At 63.1% G+C, this 18,856-nt stretch overlaps 1 protein-coding gene across 8 annotated transcripts in view; it reads left to right on the forward strand.

Moving 5' to 3' along the window:
- Positions 1-626: 626 nt before the first annotated feature.
- ARHGAP44 (Rho GTPase activating protein 44) overlaps positions 627-18,856 on the forward strand; it is a 37,370-nt gene continuing 19,140 nt past the window's right edge. The window contains exons 1-2 of one of the 8 annotated variants that reach the window (XM_063351865.1): positions 627-679; positions 16,668-16,707. In XM_063351865.1, coding sequence (XP_063207935.1) covers positions 642-679; positions 16,668-16,707 — 78 coding nt within the window. In that variant the 5' untranslated portion in view covers positions 627-641. Of the gene's footprint in view, positions 680-812; positions 863-1,303; positions 1,589-3,797; positions 4,153-4,188; positions 4,574-4,962; positions 5,007-5,068; positions 5,542-16,667; positions 16,708-18,856 lie in introns of those variants that run through there. The other 7 variants (XM_063351867.1, XM_063351864.1, XM_063351863.1 and 4 more) reach the window with 7 other exon arrangements.

Below are 18,856 nucleotides of genomic sequence, written 5' to 3' on the forward strand. Positions count from 1 at the left end.
CATGGACACATGGAAAAGGTCTGGGGATAACGGGGTTTCAAAGCGGAGCTCGCAGCCCGGTGCGGGGGCTGCCCGAGCCCGGCTGCTGTGGTGGGAGAGAACGGCCACTGGCACAGCCCTGCCGGTGCGGGGACGCGTCTGCGGGCAGCTCTACCCTCCCAGCACGTCTCCGACGGTCGGATCCAGACACAGGACGGGGAGACTGGGATGAGGAGGATGCGGGTGCCTTCAGAGAGCGTCACCGGGGCTTTTCCCAAGCAGGTTTCACGTCGTCACAGGGATCGGGGCGTTAGAGGTTTTTTATTCCACGTGAAGAAGCTACAGAGCAGTTAAATCAATCGAATGTCCTTCAAACCGGCAGCGTGGGCAGAGCAGCCCTGTCGGGGCTCAGCGCCGTGCAGGGCCTGGGCAGGCAGCCGGGGTGATGGTACGGGGGGAGCATCACCCCACCTTCTCCCCGGGGGCTGCAGAGCAGCCAGGCAGCGAGGTCCCGCGGCCGGTACCGGCTCCTGCCTCCCTGCCCCGAGGCTGCAGGCAGGACCCTGCTCCGGCTCCTCCGGCGCTGCCCAGGGATGCTGTTTAAACCTGCTGCCACCCCCAGCATCCCAAATCCCTGCGGCCCTGGAGAGCAGAGATGGGGGATGCTGGGGGGACGATGCTGGGGGGATGCTGGGGGATGGTAAGGAGTGCCAGGGGGTGCCAGAGGGATGCTGGGGCCATGCCGAGGGATGCTGGGGGGGATGTTGGGGGGATGTGGGGGGATGCTGGGGCCATGCCAAGGGATGCTGGAATGATGTCGGGGGATGCCAAGGGATGCTGGAGGGGTGCTGAGGCCATGTCAAGGGATGCTGAGGGATGCCAGGTGACGCTGGGCCATGCCAAGGGATGCTGGGGGGATGCTGGGGGGATGTGGGGGCATGCTGGGGCCATGCCAAGGGATGCCGAAATGATGTCGGGGGGATGCCAAGGGACGCCGGGGATGCTGAGGGATGCTGAGGCCATGTCAAGGGATGCTGAGGGATGCTAAAGGATGCCAGGTGATGCTGGGCCATGCCAAGGGATGGCGAGGGGGGATGCCAGGAGGATGCCGGGGCGGGGGGGGGGATGCTGAGGGATGCCAGATGATGCCGGCAGATGCCAGGGGGATGCTGGAAGGATGCCGGGGGACGCCGGGGCCACGCCAAAGGACGCCGGGGGGACGCTTGCTGGGGGCCAGGCCCGCTCCAAGGCCCCCGGACTACATTTCCCATCGCCGCCGCGGCCGGGGGCGGTGCGGGGCGGCGCGGGCGCGGAGCGGGGGGCGCGGAGCGGCGGCGGAGGCGCGGAGCCGCGCAGGGGCGGCGGGCCCGCTCGGCCCGGCTCGGCCCGGCTCGGCTCGGCTCGGCTCGGCTCGGCTCGGCTCGGCTCGGTTCGGTTCGGCTCGGCTCGGCTCGGCCCGGCCCGGCTGCGTGCCGGGCGAGGATGCGGGAGGGGCGGCCGGCGGCCCCCCGCTGCCCCCCGCCGCCCGCCTGAGGGGCGGCCGCCCCGCCGCCACCATGAAGAAGCAATTCAACCGCATGCGCCAGCTCGCCAACCAGACCGTGGGCAGGTAGGGAGCGATGGCCACGGGCTGCCCGCGCCCTGCCCGCCCCACTGCCTCCATCCCGCACCCTGCCTGCGCCCTGCCCGCCCCACTGCCTCCATCCCGCACCCTGCCCGCCCCACTGCCCCCATCCCGCACCCTGCCTGTGCCCTGCCTGCACGCTGCCCGCCCCACTGCCCCCATCCCGCACCCTGCCCGCGCCCTGCCCGCCCCACTGCCCCCATCCCGCGCCCTGCCTGCACCCTGCCTGCCCCACAGCCCCCATCCCGCACCCTGCCTGCTCCCTGCCTGCACGCTGCCCGCCCCACTGCCCCCATCCCGCACCCTGCCTGTGCCCTGCCTGCACCCTGCCCACCCCACTGCCCCCATCCCGCACCTTGCCTGCACGGTGCCCGCCCCACAGCCCCCATCCCGCACCTTGCCTGCACGGTGCCCGCCCCACAGCCCCCATCCCGCTCCCTGCCTGCACGCTGCCCGCCCCACTGCCCCCATCCCGCACCCTGCCTGTGCCCTGCCTGCACCCTGCCCACCCCACTGCCCCCATCCCGCACCTTGCCTGCACGGTGCCCGCCCCACAGCCCCCATCCCGCACCTTGCCTGCACGGTGCCCGCCCCACAGCCCCCATCCCGCTCCCTGCCTGCGCCCTGCCCGCCCCACAGCCCCCATCCCGCTCCCTGCCTGCACCCTGCCTGCGCCCTGCCCGCCCCACTGCCCCCATCCCGCACCCTGCCTACTCCCTGCCTGCACCCTGCCCGCCCCACAACCCCCATCCCGCACCCTGCCTGTGTCCTGCCTGCTCCCCTGCCTACCCCCCAGCCCACATCGCACACTCCACCTGCTCCCTGCCTGCTCCCTGCCTGCCCCACTGCCCCAGTCCCACACCCTGCCTGCGCCCTGCCTGCGGCCTGCCTGCCCCACTGCCCCTGCTCCCTAACTGCCCCACAGCCCTGATCCTGCACCCTCCTACGGTCCTGCCTGCCCCGCTGCCCCTGCTTGCTCTCTGCCTGCCCCACCGCCCCGATCCTGCACCCGTGCCCATGTCCTGCCTGCCCCACTGCCCCTGCATCCTGCCCCCTCCCTGCCTGCCCCGCTGCCCCTGCTCCCTGCCCGCTCTCTGCCTGCCCCGCTGCCCCGATCCTGCACCCCACCTGCATCTTGCCTGCCCCACTGCCACTCCGCAATGCCCACCCCGCCCCCAGCCCCTGCTCCCTGCCTGCTCCCTTGCCTGAGCCCTTCCTGCCCCACTGCCCCTAATCCCACACCTTGCCCGTGCCCCTGCCTGCTCCCTGCCTGCCCCACTGCCCCCCATCCCACACTCCGCCTGCATCCTGCCCACCCCACAGCCCCCATCCCGCACCCTGCCTGTGTCCTGCCTGCTCCCTGCCCGCCCCACAGCCCCCATCCCACACCTTGCCTGCTCCCCTGCCTACTCCCTGCCCCTGCCTTGCCGCCCCACAGCCCCTGCCTGCTGCCTGCTCCCCTGCCTGCCCCACTGCCCCGATCCTGCACCTTGCCTGTGCCGTGCCTGCCCCACTGCCCCTGCCTGTCCCCTGCCTGCCTCCTTGGCTGCTTCCTGCCAGCCCCACTGCTCCGGCTCCCTTCCTCCTCCCTGCCCTCTTCCTGCCCGCCCCACTGCCCCTGCCCCCCAGCCTGCAGCCTGCCTGCCCCACTGCCTGTGCCCCCAGCCCTCCAACCTCCCTGTCTGCCCCTTCCCCTGCTCCCTGCACCCTGCCTGCCCCACTGCCTGCCCCAGTGCCCACACTCGCCTCCTCCCTGCCCATTCCCTGCCTCCTCCCCTGCCTGCAGCCCCTGCCTGCACCCTGCCTGCCTGTTAACCCCTGCTTGTCCCCCTGCACGCACCCAGCCCCGCTGCCCCCCTTCCCCCTGCCCCACACCTGCCCCCTTTACCCACTGCTTCCCTGCCAGCCCCTGCCCTCACCCTGCCTGCCCCACGGCCCCCGCCCGTCCCCTCTGTCCCCGGGCTGGGCTGCAGGGACGCACTGCCGCGGGGTGCCCCGCTGGCTGCTCCCCCCAGCGCCCATGGGTGTCCCCGGCTGGCTGTGGGGCAGGCAGGGCGCAGGGGGGCACATCGGGGTGCGGGTGGCCCTCGGGGGTGCCCGTGTGCCGATGCGCGGCCGGGCCTGGAGCTGGGTGCTGGCTGTTGTGTAATTCCTGTGTAATTCCTGGAGATTTTGCAGCTGGGGGGGGAGGGGGGGGGCAGGGAGGGGGATTTATTTCTTTTTCCCAGCGCAGCGCGTCGGGCTCAGCATCCCCTCCCGGAGCCGAGGGCTGGGAGCGTCACCTGCTCCTCCGTGGGTGTCCCCCCCCGACACCCCGCCAGCTCTGGGTCCCCAGCCGGGATGGAGGGGGTCGGTGACGGCGGCTCCTGCCTCGGCCGCGGCGCTGCCACACGGCCCTGGCACACGGGCACGGGGCTGGGGCGGCCGCAGGGCACCCTCCCGGGGCTGCGACGGCGCCACGGGAACGCGGTGCGGGATCATGGTGCGGGAGCGCGGCGCAGGAAGGCGGTAGCAGGAGCACGGTTCAGGAATGCGGTACGGGAGCGCGGGTAGGGAGCGTGCCGCAGGAATCCGGTGCGGGCGCACGGTGCAGGAAAATAAATGGTGGGGGACAGTGGTTTGGGAGCGCGGCGCAGGAATGCGGTGCGGGAACACGGTGCGCGGATGTGGTTTCAGGAGCGCGGTGCAGGAAAACGGTGGGAGACGGTGGTTTGGGAGCGCGGTGCGCGAACGTGATTTCGGGAGCACGGTGCAGGAATGGTGGGGGACGGTGGTTTGGGAGCGCGGTGCAGGAATCCGGTGCGGGAACACGGTGCGCGAATGTGGTTTCAGGAGCGCGGTGCAGGGACACGGTGTGAGACGGCGGTTTGGGAACGCGGTGCAGGAACGTGGTAGCAGGAACGTGGCACAAGGATGCGGTGTGGGAACGCAGTTTGGGAGTGTGCTGCAGGAATCCGGTGCGGGAGCACGGTGCGCGAATGTGATTTCGGGAGCACGGTGCAGGAAAACGGTGTGGGACGCTGGTTTGGGAGCGCGGTGCAGGAATCCGGTGCGGGAGCACGGTGCGCGAATGTGATTTCGGGAGCACGGTGCAGGAAAACGGTGTGGGACGCTGGTTTGGGAGCGCGGTGCAGGAATCCCGTGCAGGAGTGCGGTGCGCGAACGTGATTTGGGAGCACGGTGCAGGAACACGGTGTGGGACCGTGGTTTGGGAACGCGGTGCGGGAACGTGGTAGCAAGAATAGGGTGCAAGGATGCGATGTGGGAACGTGGTTAGGGAGGGTGCTGCCGGAATTCGGTGCGGGAGTACGGCGCGGGAACATGGCGCAGGAACGCGGTAGCAGGAACACAGTGTAAAGATGTGATGTGGGAACATGGTTTGGGATCACGCAGCAGGAATCTGGTGCGGGAGCATGGTGCAGGAATGTGGTTTGGGAGGGCGATGCAGGATCACGGCGTGGGAGCACGGTGCAGGGACGCGGTAGCTGGGACGTGGTGCAATGATGCGATGTGGGAATGTGGTTTGGGAGTGTGCTGCAGGAATCCGGTGCGGGAGGACGGTGTGGGACCGTGCTTTGGGAGCGCAGTGCAGGAATGCGGTGCAAGGATGTGATGTGGGAACGCAGTTTGGGATCATGCTGCAGGATTCTGGTGCAGGAGCACAGTGTGGGACCATGGTTTGGGAGCACGGTGCAGGAACGCGGTAGCAGGAATGCCGTGCAAGAATGGGATCTGGGAATGTGGTTTGGGAACATGCTGCAGGAATCCGGGGCGGGACCACGGGGCGGGAGTGAGCATCGTGTGGGAACACAGTGCAGGAAGAGCGTGGAGCAGCACGGTGCGGGAGCACGGTGGCAGGAACGCGGTGCAAGAATGCGGTGTGGGAACGCGGTTTGGGAGCGTGCTGCTGGAACACGGGGAGGGAATCCGGTACACGGGTATAGTGTGGGAATGCGGCGCGGGAATGCGGTGCGGGAGCACCTGCCAGAACGTAGTGTGGGAGCAGGGTGCAGAAACATGGCACGGGAACGTGGTGCAGGAGCACAGCATGGGAATGTGGTGCGGGAGCGCGGTGCGGGAGCGCGGCACAGGAATACGGTACAGGAGCGTGGTGTGGGAACGCAGGGCCGGAGTGTGGTGTGGGAATGCGGTACGGGAATGCGGTACAGGAATGCGGTGCAAGGACATGGTGTGGGAGAGCGGTGTGGGAGTGCGGTACAGGAGTGCGGTGTGGGAATGCGGTGCCCGAGCGTGGTGCGGGAACGCGGTGCCGGGGTGCGGTGTGGGAATGCGCTAGAGGAGCATGGTGCAGGAGCGCGGTGCCGGAGTGCGGTGTGGGAATGCGGTACCCGAGCGTGGTGCAGGAACGCGGTGCCGGAGTGCGGTGTGGGAATGCGGTACCCGAGGGTGGTGTGGGAGCGCGGTGCCGGAGTGCGGTGTGGGAATGCGGTACAGGAATGCGGTGCAAGGACATGGTGCGGGAGCGTGCTGTGGGAATGTGGTGCAGGAGCAGGATGGGGGAACATGGTGTGGGAGCACGGGGTGATGGGCACTTGCCTCCCTCGGGGGACCGTCAGGAGGATGTTTTGAGGACGGGGCGTGTGATTTTCTGCTTGCGTCTGCGCCGGCCGGCTTTGCTCTCTGGATGCGCCGGGCAGGTTCGACACGTCTCTCACCCTGGGGAGCTGCAGGGGAGGGATGTCCCCAGGTCCCGCCACCGAGATGTGAGCCGGGCAGGGCGCACGCACACACCCCTGGCTTCAAAATGGTGCCGCCGACAGGGCGAGCATCCTCCTTCCCGCATCCCCCGGGAGCACGGGACCATGGCGGGCTCCATGCCGATGGCGGCCGCGGGGCCCGGAGCTGCTAAACCCCTAATCCTCTTAGGGGCTCGCTGCCACGCCGGCTCGCGAGGGGGCCCCGGCACGTCTGCTGCCCGCGCTGCCGGGCTCTGGATTTAACAGGGGGGGACAGGTCCTGGTCCCCGCTCTGCTCAGCACCGGGATGGGGCAGCTGGAGCCTCGGCGGGAGCTCGGGGACCATCCTCTTCCTCGGCTCCGTTGGTCCCCGTCGGGAGCGCAGGCTGATGTTTTGTCCTTCTTCCCCACTGCAGAGCCCTGGGCAGCCCTCTCCGGCCGGCTGGAAATAGGGAATAATGGATGAAAATAGGGAATAATGGATGGAAATAGGGAATAATGAATGGAAATAGGGGATAATAAAAGCAAGTAGAGAAAAAGAAGTGGAAATGAGGAATAATTAATGGAAGTGAGGAATAATAAATGGAAATGAGGAATAATAAATCGAAATCATAGAATCATAGGAAATGAGGAATAATATCTGGAAATAAGGAGTAATAAATGGAAATAAGGAATAATAAGTGGAAATAAGGAATAACAATAGGAACCTGGTGTTTTGTCTCCCCCGGGAGAGGCTCATGGGGGTACGTGCACCGTAACCCTCCAGGGTCTGCAGGGTGTCCCCTCCTGCTCGTCACCAAAGCCCAGCGGGCCACCATCACCCTGCAGAGCCAGCGCCCCCGAGTCCAGGGCTGGGGACACGAGGCTGGATGCTGCCCCAGGGCTGGGATCCGCCCTGCGCGTGGAGGTTGTTGTCCCCCGGGGGGAGACAGGGGCATCGGGGGGACAGTTTGCATGTGGCGGTGGCAGTGGTGGTGGCATCCAGCTGGTGTCACTCCTCCCAGCAGCCCCTGGCCAGAAGGTCCCGCTGCTGCGGGGGTGGCTGCGGTCCCCCACCAACACGGTGGGCTGGGATGGGGCTGTGTCCTGTGGGACCGAGGGGACAACGGTGACATCTCCCCAGCCACCCTGCGGGGCATGCGGGGAGAAGGGTGGCGGGGGGGGGTTGTCCCAGCCCACGGTGGCTTTTCCTGCTTCTGGTGGTGCACTTTCCTTAAAAAAAAAAAAAAAAAAAAAAAGGGAATAAAAAAGGCAGCCGAAGGGAAAAACCCTGTCTATGGGGCTGCCAGCAGCTGTGTCCCGGCAGGGGACAGGCAGGAGCAGCCCTTTGTCCCCGCGAGGTGGCCGCAGCTGGCAATATGGTGGGGGGAGTGAGTGGCCATTGCAGCTGAGGGACCGGGCTGACCTGCACCGGGAGCAGATGGGGATGGGGATGGGGATAGGGATGGGGATGGGGATAGGAATGGGGATGGGGATGGGGATGGGAATAGGGATGGGAATGGGGATAGGGATGGGGATGGGGATGGGGATGGGGATGGGGATGGGAATGGGTCAGGATCAGCGTCAGGGTCAGGACTAGGGTTAAGGTTAGCGTGAAGGTCAGGATAAGGGTTAGGGTCAAGGTTTGGGTCAGGATCAGCATCAGGGTTAGAGTTAGGGTTAAAGTAGTGTCAAGGTCAGGGTCAGGATTAGGGTTAAGGTCAGGGTCAGGATCAGGGTCAGGATTAGGGTTAGGGTCAGGATCAGGGTCAGGATCGGCGTTAGGGTCAGGGTCAGGTTCAGGGTTAGAGTTAGGGTTATAGTGTCAAGGTCAGGATCAGGGTTAAGGTCAAGGTCAGGGTCAGGATCGGCGTTAGGGTCAGGATCAGGGTCAGGGTTAGAGTTAGGGTTAAGGTTAGTGTCACGGTCAGGATAAGGGGCAGGGTCAAGGTGAGGGTTAAGGTCAAGGTTAGGGTCACGATCAGGGTTAGGGTCAGGTCTGTGAGTGTGACAGGGCCACCCGGAGCAGACCACACTCTGCTGTGCCCTGAACACATCATTTGTTTTGAATTATGTATTTTATTTACTTTATTTGTTTTACTTAGGTCATTTCAATAGATGCAAAGAACTGGGGATGCTCGTCCCAGCCCAGACCCACACTTGGTACCCAACCTTGGGGAGAATTACTGCGCCCGGTCTGTAAGGGGCCACGATATTTATCTCCACGGGGTGGAAAAAGGGAAGAGAAATCACTGAGTGGCTGTAAAACGTTTTGAAGAGCTTCTCTGCAAAGCGCTTTCGGTTTTTATTTTTAGTGATGGACCCGTTTCACGGGTGGCCGAGCCAGCCTCGAGGCTGCGGGGCGATGGGCAGACGCGTGCCACGGCGCTCGCTCCGGCGGCTCCGACAGCCCCCTGAATTTTCCAATATTGGCTCAATATGGGGATTTTTTTTTTTATTTTTTTTTTTTGGCCATCAGGAATAAAACAGGCGCTTGCAGCCGCACGCAGAATGGCACGGCTGGGTTCCCGAAGGGCACGGCAGGCGATGGGGGGACACCGGGGAGGACAGTGGCGGGTTAGGTTTTTCCTCCTGGTCCTTTCCGAGCATCCCGTGGTGTATCCCCCATCCCGGGGGACAGCGGTGGCATTTTGGGCTGGACATTGCTTTGGTGGCTCTCGGGGCAGATGCTTTTCCAAGCGCCAGGACGTCTGCGGGTAAACGTAAAGCCTTTAAACACCGAGGTTTTATTCTCTGAGCAGCAAGAGCGTTCCGCAAGAAATAAGGACGTTTTATTCTGCCCCTAGGAAATAAGGACAGAGGGAATAAAAGCATCGCCAGGGATTTTTCCGATGGGATTTGCAGGGGGGGAAAAAAACCACGCTTTAAATAGCTGGGTTCCACGTCCGCACTTCGGGGTGCCGGCGGCTCACCATCGGCAGACCCCCCCCCCGCTGGGATTTTGGCTTTGCCGAGTGATGCCGCGCCCCTGGGCTGGTGCCGGCAACATCCCCGCAACCCCGGGGATATTTTTATCCTCCTCGCAAGGCGGCAGCGCTGACGAACTGAAATATTCATGGAGCGGGCTGAAGGTTTCGTCCCCGCGGCCAGCAGCCTCGGGGCCCTGCGCTTGGCGGGGGCTTCGCCGTGATTACGAAATCAGGACCGCGGCGTGGTCAGGATGCGACCCTGGCGTGGGTTGGCCTCTGCCGGGGAAGCGCCAGCAGCGAGGAGCAAAGGGCACCGGAGCATCCCGTGCCGAAGGGCTGCCAACGCAGAGAGCTCACAGCCGGGAAAAAGGGCAGGAGATGAGGAAAAGAGGCTTTTTCTGCCCTTAAAACTCTGTCCCCCGTTTTTCTTTGCTCCCTTTGGTTTTCCCAGTGGCGGGCAGACGGATGGAGGTACGCTGGACCAGCCTTCCCCACTTGTTTCATCCCGCGTTTCCAGCTGGAAAAGCTGCCAGGGGCTGAGCCCTGGCACCCCTTGGTGGGCATCGCTGTCCTTAGCTGTAGGTTTGGGACATGGGGACCGTCACTCCGGGTTGCCCACCGGGGCAGGACGAGCCCGGGATGCGCTGGAGGAGGCGCCGGTGGGGCTGTGTCACCGCGTCTTGCTGGATGCTGCAGCTCGGAGTTGTCTCCCCGGGGGGATTTGAGCAGCGATTTGAGGATATAAATATTAGATGTTTCGTTTCTCGCCTGCTAAAAAGGCACCGGGAAAAATCCACGGCTGCGTTTGGCCTCGGACAGATCCTGGTTACGAGCTGCCGAGCTGCGTGTCCCCGGGGACAGCGGCAGAAGCTGGGGATGGCGCCATCCTTGCCCCAGCATCCAGCATCCAGCCCGGACCGCGATGCCCGGCCCTTCCAGGGCTTGCCTGGATGAGACCTGAGGAACTTTTTCCTCCCTCCAGCACACGCCATGGATGCTCGGCGCCTTATCCGAGTTGCGCGGTTGAACCTCACCTTGCCAACCTCACCTCTGGGCTTTGGGGGCTCGAGGACCTAGAATTTTCCCATGGGTACCAGCCCCCCTAGGCTGGAGCAGCGGCACGGGAGGGAGATGCGGGCAGGACCAGGATGGAGCCGGGCACCGTCCCCGAGCCCGCGCGGGGGTGGCAGAGCAGCCCCGTCCGTGGGAATTAATGCTCCCGGCATGGGATGGCCTTGGACAGGTTCTTTCCTCCCTCTGCCCGCAGAGGCTATTTTTAGGCAAAAGCAAACAGAAATCACGGGAACCGGCCGGAGTCAGCGATTAAATAGCAATTAAATATTTATGGATGCACTGTAGCGAGGGGGTGGCCAGGGGTGGGGGAGAACGGGGTGTTTGGTGGGCAAGGGAGTCCCTGGGGCATCGTGGACACACTGTCTCCGGAGACGCGTCCTCGCTCCTGCCCGTCCCCGTGCTGGGTGAAGAGCTCGCCCGCGAGCCGGGTGCGATGGATGTTCCCCTTCGGAGAGAATATCGCCGCAAAATCCCCGTCGTGCTTTGAGTTTTGCTGGCTCAGGGTCAAATCCAAGACCGGGAGCTCCTTGTCGTGGGCGGTTTGGGCGGCAGAGGGGGACAGTGGTGGGGACACTGCGGGTGCGGGTGATGGATGGTCCAGCCCGAGGGAGACGTCTGGCATCGGGAGATGCTCCAGGGAAGCGCCGGCTTTGCTGTAGCTCCCTAGGTCAAGACGCTGGCAGCTCATGTAGTGTTTATTTGGAAATCAACTTAATTTGCTTGATTGGTGTTGATTTCTGCTGGCAGCAATTAGTTTTCGCAGAAGCGAACGCCCGACCAAATTGTAGCCGCGTCCCCTGCTCGTTGGTTTTGAACTCTCCGTATTAATTGTCCCTTTTCTCCCAGGGACACACACGAGTGTCTGGGTGCTGGCTGAGGTGAGGGATTGCCTGGATTTGTGCTGAGAAAACCTGGTCCAGGGTGGAAATCTGGAGGGGAAGGGGAAGAGCGGGCTTTTATTTGCCTAAAGGAAAGATGTTAGGAAGGGATGAAAGCCAGGGTTCCTGGCTGCCTCTCCAAGGGATGCTCCCGCGGGATGCATGGAACTTGTAAGGCGTGAAGTTTTGGGGGATTAGGGACCAGCCATGGAAATTGGGGGGCCCTGCACCCTTCTTTTGGGTTCTCTTGGTTGCTGAAGCCACCTCACCTGAGCAAAAGCCCCCGTCTCCGCTTCCCCGGGGGGAGGTCGTGTCCCAGCGCGGGAGCCCTGGCTGCATCCACCACCTTGCGAGACACGGGGATGGAAATACCCGCGGCAGAATGAACGGGTGGAAAGACTTGCCCGAAGCTGATACTGGTTTAAACTGGCGCACGGAGGAGACGCTTCACTGGTGCCACCAGCCGCCTGCCCTGACGGCTGGGCCGTGGGATGCCCCGGCCGATGGAGAGCACCTTCCCGGGGCTCCGCTCCACGCGTCGGACCCTTGAGCGTCGCTCGTGGGTCCGGGGTTGTGGGGTAAGCACAGATGGGAGCTGAACCCCACGAGGAGAGGGGTCCGATGTAGCCCCCCAGCTGACCCAGGACGTGGGAGCATGCGTGTGTCCGTCCGCCCCCCACCGTAGGGGCTCTGGCACCCCCCAGGAATTCCTTCGGGTGCGATAATGGGTGGGTTTGTGCAGGCAGGAGCTCTCGGCTGCCTCCCGCACGGGCAGGGAGCGGGTCCCGGGGTCCCCTGGGCTCGGGGCGGCCGTCACTGCTCCGGCGGAGCCTGAGGTCAGGGGTCCGGGCGACCCCCCTCGGCTCTGCCTGCTGGTACGGAGCTGGGGCAAGGAGCGGGGCTGGGGGGGCCAGGAGGGACTGGGGGGGGCTGGGGTGGACTGGGGGAGGGTGCTGGGGAGGAACTGGGGTGTACCAGGAGGGGCTGGGGGATGCCAGAAGGGGCTGGAGGATGGTGGGGATGGACTGGGAGGGTGCTGGGGATGGACTGGGGTGTACCAGGAGGGACTGGAGATTCTGGGATGGACTGGGGTGTACCAGGAGGGGCTGGGCATGCTGGGATGGACTGGGACATGCCAGGAGGGGCTGGGGGATGCCAGAAGGGGCTGGAGGATGGTGGGGATGGACTGGGGGGGGTTGCTGGGGATGGACTGGGATGTACCAGGAGGGACTGGAGATTCTGGGATGGACTGGGGCATGGCAGGAGGGGCTGGGGGATGCCAGAAGGGGCTGGAGGATGGGGGGTTGCTGGGGATGGACTGGGGGGTTGCTGGGGATGGACTGGGGTGCACCAGGAGGGATTTGGGATGCTGGGATGGACTGGGGCATGCCAGGAGGGGCTGGGGGATGCTGGGGATGGGCTGAGATGTGTCTGGAGGGACTGGGAAGACTGGGGTGGACTGGGGGGGGGAGGGGGGGGCTGGGTATGGACTGGGGCGTGGCAGGAGGGGCTGGGGGATGCCAGAAGGGACTGGAGAATGGTGGGGATGGACTGGGGGGTTGCTGGGGATGGAGTGGGGTGCATCAGGAGGGATTTGGGATGCTGGGATGGCCTGGAGCATGCCAGGAAGGTCTGGGGGGTGCTGGGGACGGGCTGAAGTGTGTCTGGAGGGACTGGGGAGACTGGGGTGGACTGGGTGGACTGGGGAGGAACTGGGGGTACCAGAAGGGGCTGGGGGATGCTGGGAACGGACTGGGAAATGCTGGCAATGGACTGGTGATGTGCTGGGGAAGAACAGGGAGGTGCTGGGGATAGATAGACTGGGGCATGTCAGGAAGGGCTGGGAGATGCTGGGGATGGAGGAACTTGGGGGTGCTGGGGATGGGCTGGGGTGTACCTGGAGGGACTGGGGGTGCTGGAATGGACTGGGGATGCTGGGGAGGAACCGGAGGGTGCCGGGGATGGGCAGAGGTGTGCCTGGAGGGGCTGGGGGATGCCAGGAGGAGTTAGGGGATTTCTTGGACGGCGGGAAGATGCCAGGCTGGAACAGGGAGAGCGTCTGCTGGAGCCAGACATGTTTCCCAGCACTGGTCACATCCAAACTGGTTCCTCTTGACGCTGTTAATGGTTCTCCCTGGGGCTGGGAAGCCAAGGCAGGAGGCTCAGGCGAGACGCGGGGACCCACAGCCGTCCTCAAGGGGCTGCTGTTTGGAGCACGATATGGGGAAGGAGAAGCAAGCACCAAGGTGAAGAGGAGGGGCTCGGGGAGATGCTCCGGGCTGAGCCCGCTGACGGTGCTTTGCCAAAACCCTCGGAGAGGTGCTGCCATCCCGCCCCTAGAAAAGGCAGTGGGATAATACTTCTCCATCCCCACTGGAGGCCCCGGGGAAAGTCCTGGGTACCGGGGAGGTGGCACCGGGGTCTTCTTGAGCATCTCTGAGTGCCAGCCAGAGCTCAGCACCCAAAAAACACCCCCCAGGCAGGACGGAGCCCGGGGCACGCAGGAGAGTCTCCGTCTCCCCGGCTGCTGCCTGGCAGGACGTTCCTTGCCGGCATTTTGCCGCCGAGCGTCACTTGTTGCAGGTTCTCAGGATGGCTCGTAAAACCGTATAAGCTCCCGTAAAACCGTATTAACTTTAGGCTGAGACTTTCGGAACATAACGGATATAATGGGATTTTTCCCAGTGGCATTAGCAGCACGGAGCTGTAACGCAATGTGATGTCAGCGGAGTCGGGTGATGTTTTTTAGTCTTTACGCATAAAATGGCCATGGGGAGCGGCTTGGGCTGGGCCTGCTGTGGGTTTGGAGCCGCCGCTCGGTTCTTGCACTCCTGGATATAATTTGCGGGTTCTGGAATGCTGCCGGTGGGAGCAAGTCTGGAAAGAAGGGGAATTATTTGTATTTTTTTTTGGTGCGTTCTGGAAAATTAATAAGCGGCTTTCGGTGGGATGGCGGGACCTCAGCAGAGCTGCGTTGTCAGCAGGACCGTGCGTATGTGCAGGAGCAGGATCTGTCCTGCTTGCAGCTCTACAGCGCCTTCCATGGAGCTGCATCCGGATCGCTGCCCCGGTACATCCGTGGGGCCGGGCTCTTTGTACCCGGCTGCCGGCGGCATCACGCCGAGGGTCCAGGTGCCCCAAGGCAGAGTTGTCCCTGGCTTTGGCTTTGGAAAAAAAAAAACCCCGTGGTGGCTTTTGGGGGTGGGTTTTACCCCGTTCTGCACAACAAGGGGCAGGAGCAGGGCGATGCCTGGGTCCAGATGCTGGCGCTGGGCGCTGGCAGGATGCGGTACCCGGAGAGCGATGCCGTTCCACCGCAGCCCTGCCCTGTGCCATCACCAGTGGCTGCAACCTGTCCCCAAGGCCACACAGAGACCCCCATCCCCGTCGCAAGCCGGAGGGGAGGAGAAAGCATCCCGGCTCCCGGAGATGCCGAAACCAGGCAGGGAAATCCGTGCTCCTGCGGCGTGCCCATCGCTCTGCCACGTCGCCAGGCAGCTGTGTTGAGCGGCTCCGACAACCTCTTTGCTTATTCCTACCCATAAAACACTTCAGCCTTTTTTTCCCCCGCCCCCCCCAGCTTTTTAAAGCCAAAAGAATCGCTGGCAGGCTCCCCAACCTGCTTCAGCATCCCGGGATGTGGCGGGGCTGGGGCGGGTGGCTGTGCCGGGGCTGTGGTTGAGGGATGCTCTCCGTGAGAGCCGCGGAGGTTTCTCATGCTGAGGATGTGCTGGAAAGCAGAACAAGGCCAGATTTTTGTTATCCGGTTTGAAACGTTGTTTTCTGCTTCCCCAACGCGCCTCAGAGCGTAGCACGTGTTGGTTCGTGGCTGCTGGGACCATGGGGTGTGCAAAACCCATCCATCAGCCCGGCTGGAAGAGGGGAAAAAGCACTAAAACCATCACTTTTCAGGGACCATTTTCCCAACGGCGCAGGGACAGGAGGGATTTCTTTCTCTCCCGGCCTTTTTGAAGATCAGAAACGGTTTCCGGGGTGCAGAGCAAGCGGCAGGGACGTGTGCCGCCCGCGCGTGGGTGCGCGATGCTCGCCTGCATCCCTGCCACCTCCTTCTCCTTCGGGATGCTAAATATATCCCGAGGCGGGGCGGGGAAGGGGGGGACGGCCATTGTGTCTGTGCCGGTGGAGATTCGCTGCCGCCTTCCCCGTTCGTGCTAATCCTGCGGCGTCGCCAGCCCTGTCCGTAAGCGATAGCGAAGGTGGTTTGCAGAAGAGGAGGAGAACCCGAGCAGCCCTTGCTCCCGGGCGGCCAGCGCATCGCTTGCGTTTCAGAGAGGCGCTATTATAACGCGTTCATTTAAATCCCTTTTTTTTTTTTTTTTTTTTTAATTAAAATAAGTAAGGGTGGGGTTTTTTTTTTAAATTTTTAAACCCACTTAAATCAGACACTGGGACAACTTTCATAGGCGAGCCAGATTTAATGAAGTCAGTTTACACTTTTTAAAAGTCTTTGGACGTGGCGTGGTTGCGGATGAGCCCGTGGACCGAGCCCTGCCCTGGCTGACACAGAACCTTGCTCTGCTGGTGCTTATTCCTTATTTCCACTTTTCCGATAACTCCCTCGGTCTCTCAAAGCTGGCAAACCAGCTCGGAGAGCAGAAAGCAACCAGGGCTCGGGCAAGTAAGATATTTTTTTAAGAAGGATGAGAGCACCGAGCTTTCGTTGTTTGTTAAGAGCCTTTAGGGACTAATTGGCTAAATCACAGCTCTGCCCAAGCACATCTTGACAGAGGTGATTTTTTCAAAGAGAGATGATGCCCTGAAGTTGTAAAAAAAAAAAAAAGGAAAACCCATAAGAAAATGAATAAATGATCCAGAGTGGGATCGTTTAACTAAGCCCGAGCAGATGTGGGGAGGAGCGGCCGCGGGGCCCCGGCCGGCAGGGATGCTGCGGGGCTGGGGAGGGTCTGCAGTGGGTTTGTGTCTCCTCCTGCATCCCCGGCGTGAAGGGGATGGCAAACACAGAGGATGACCCGAGCTCTGGAGCGGTAAATCCGTCTCCGACGTGCAGCGGGGAGGGTTACGGAGAAGCCCCGGGCGGCAGCTGCCGCCGCAGATTCCGTGGGCCGCGTCGGACCGAAGAGGCTCAGTCGTGCGGAGGGGTTGTGTCCTTGAAATCCGCGGCGCTGAGGATGCGCCAGGGCTCGGCGCGGCCCACGGAGCTGCTTTCGTGCGTAGACACGTCACCTCCCTCTGCAGCACTGCCCGCATCCTCCTGGGAATTTAGCATCCCTGTTTTGCTGAGGGCAATGGAAAAATAAGGGGGAGATGAGGGGAGGACCCTAAATTGGCGTGGGACGTGGCACGCTCGCAGTGAGCAGTGAAGATGCTCCATCCTTTGCTTATTTAGGAGACGAGGCGATGGCTGGTGGGACCGGAGCGCCTGAAATCACCGGCTGCATCCCGATGGAAAAGCGCGTTCAGCCATGCCCGGTACCGCGTGTGCCGGACCCTTCGCCAGCGCTTCATGTTTTTTCTTCTCTTGCAGGGCTGAGAAGACGGAGGTTTTGAGCGAAGATCTCCTGCAGGTGAGGTCCTCTGCGGCTGGTCCAACCTGTGCCCAGGGTGCCCCGGCACCCACCCGGGGGTGCTGGATGCTGCCACAGCTCCGTCCGGCCGGTGCCGCGGTGTCCTGCGGGGATGAGACAGGCTGGGAGGAGGAGGAGGAACGGGTTGGGAGCGTGGGAAGCGGCATCTTCTCCCTCCCAGCCCTTTCCCAGCCTGGTTTTCAGGTCAGCTGGAATCGGATCCAGTCTCGCCTCCGCCAGGATGGCAACCTGATAGCGGCTGGATTGTGGTCTCCCCTCTCTGGGGACGTGTGACAGCAGGGGACGCTCACCAGGGCTGATGGGTTGGGCGAATTCAGCAAAACAGCCGGAGCCAAAACCCTCCCGTGGTGCCTCGGAGCGTGGGCTGTGACGCTGGGGTGACGCTCCCTTGGGGACATCTCGTCTTGGGTGCTTTCTGCTGCAGGAGCGGGGCTTCCTGCGCTTGCCGGGGGAGGGAGGCGGTGGAGGAGATTTGGCTGAGGGATTTGGCTCCCCAGTTCCAGAAGGACAGGGAACTGCTGGAGAGGGGACAGCAAAGGGCTACCAAGAGGATGAGGGGACTGGAACACCTCTCTTGTGAAGAAAGGCTGAGGGATTTGGGTCTCTTCAGGCTGGAAAAAAGACGCCTGAGGGGGGATCTTATCAACGCTTATCAATACTGAAAGGGGGGGTGTCAGGAGGATGGGGCCAGGCTCTTTTCAGTGGTGCCCGGGGACAGGACAAGGGGTAACGGGCACAAACTTGACCATAGGGAGTTCCACCTAAACACGAGGAGGAACTTCTTTGCTGTGAGGGTGGCAGAGCCCTGGCCCAGGCTGCCCCGAGAGGTGGTGGAGTCTCCGTCTCTGGAGACATCCCAAACCCGCCTGGAGGCGTTCCTGTGCCACCTGCTGTGGGTGACCCTGCTCTGGCAGGGGGTTGGACTGGGTGATCTCCAGAGGGCCCTTCCGACCCTGTGATCCTATGATTCCAAGTGCCAGCAAAGCGACATGAATTCACAAATCCATCGCTGAATTCATGAGGTTTCCAACTCCATCCCTGGTAACTCGGGTGCTGGTGGGCAAAGCCCAGCCATCGGTGAGGGGGCTCAGCCCCCCTCCTCCATCACGGCGTGGGCACCCCCGGAATCAGCCTGGCTGCTGGCGGAGCCGCTTTCAAAACCTCTTTTGGGGGTAAACTGACGTATTTTACACCTTCCAGCTTGGGAATGGGGTCTGTGCCGTCGCTGGCGGGTGGCAGGTTCTGCAGAAGCAGCCAGAGAACCTCTGGGCAAGGATTGCCGGTGGCGGGAGGCAGTGACCTGCAGGCGACAGGGTGACCTTCAGCTCTTGCGGGCCACCGTGTCCTGCCGAGGTGTTGCCCTTGCCGGGACCTAACGATGCTGCTCAGGCTTTAGCGAGCGCCGTGTATTAGCCAAAAATGTGAGGAGGGCTGGAGGGAGCTGTCGCTACAGGGGTAAGGCGAAACCGTTTGCAAATGTCCCAGCTGGGCGCATCGCTTCATCCCTCCCACGGGATCCCTCTGCTGGGGATTTCGCAACCGTTTCCATCGTGGCTGGGACCAGCCCGACCCGTGCAGGGAGGGAGGGAGGTTTGTCTCTGGTTCCACCGGCACCAGATGAGAAATCACTGGTGGAAGCGGCCGGGTGGGCTCCCGGGGCGTTGGGGGCTTGGTTGGCTGTTGGGCAGCGCCGTCCTGATGGTACGCACCCCTGTCAGTCAGTCTCCAGCCTTCGGGATTTGGGTCTTTTTTTCCCCTTTCTTCGCCACCAGTGCTGGTGGCCGGGCTGGGCAGGGTGCGGCGATGCCGTGTCCCCTCTGTCCCCAGGGGTGGGCAGCCCCGGTAGGACGGCGCAGAGGGGAGCTGAGCGCTCCCCACCACCAGCAGCCGAAGGGGACATCAATAACGGACCTTTTTTATTTGTTCTATTTTAATTTTTGGCGTTTCTCCTTGCCTGCGCTGAGGTGTCCGTGGCTCCTTGGCACCCAGAGCTGGCACCCTGCTCTTACAGCTGTGCGGTGGCATCCTGGCGCTAGCTGGCATCTGCGCTGGCACCGGCGAGGCCGGGCTTGGCTTCGGCAACGCTGCACGGGAGATTTTTACGCCTTTTGGAGAGGCGGATGGTTTT

Source organism: Chroicocephalus ridibundus, chromosome 14 (genome assembly GCF_963924245.1).
Source record: "Chroicocephalus ridibundus chromosome 14, bChrRid1.1, whole genome shotgun sequence".
In the NCBI taxonomy this organism is placed as follows: domain Eukaryota; kingdom Metazoa; phylum Chordata; class Aves; order Charadriiformes; family Laridae; genus Chroicocephalus; species Chroicocephalus ridibundus.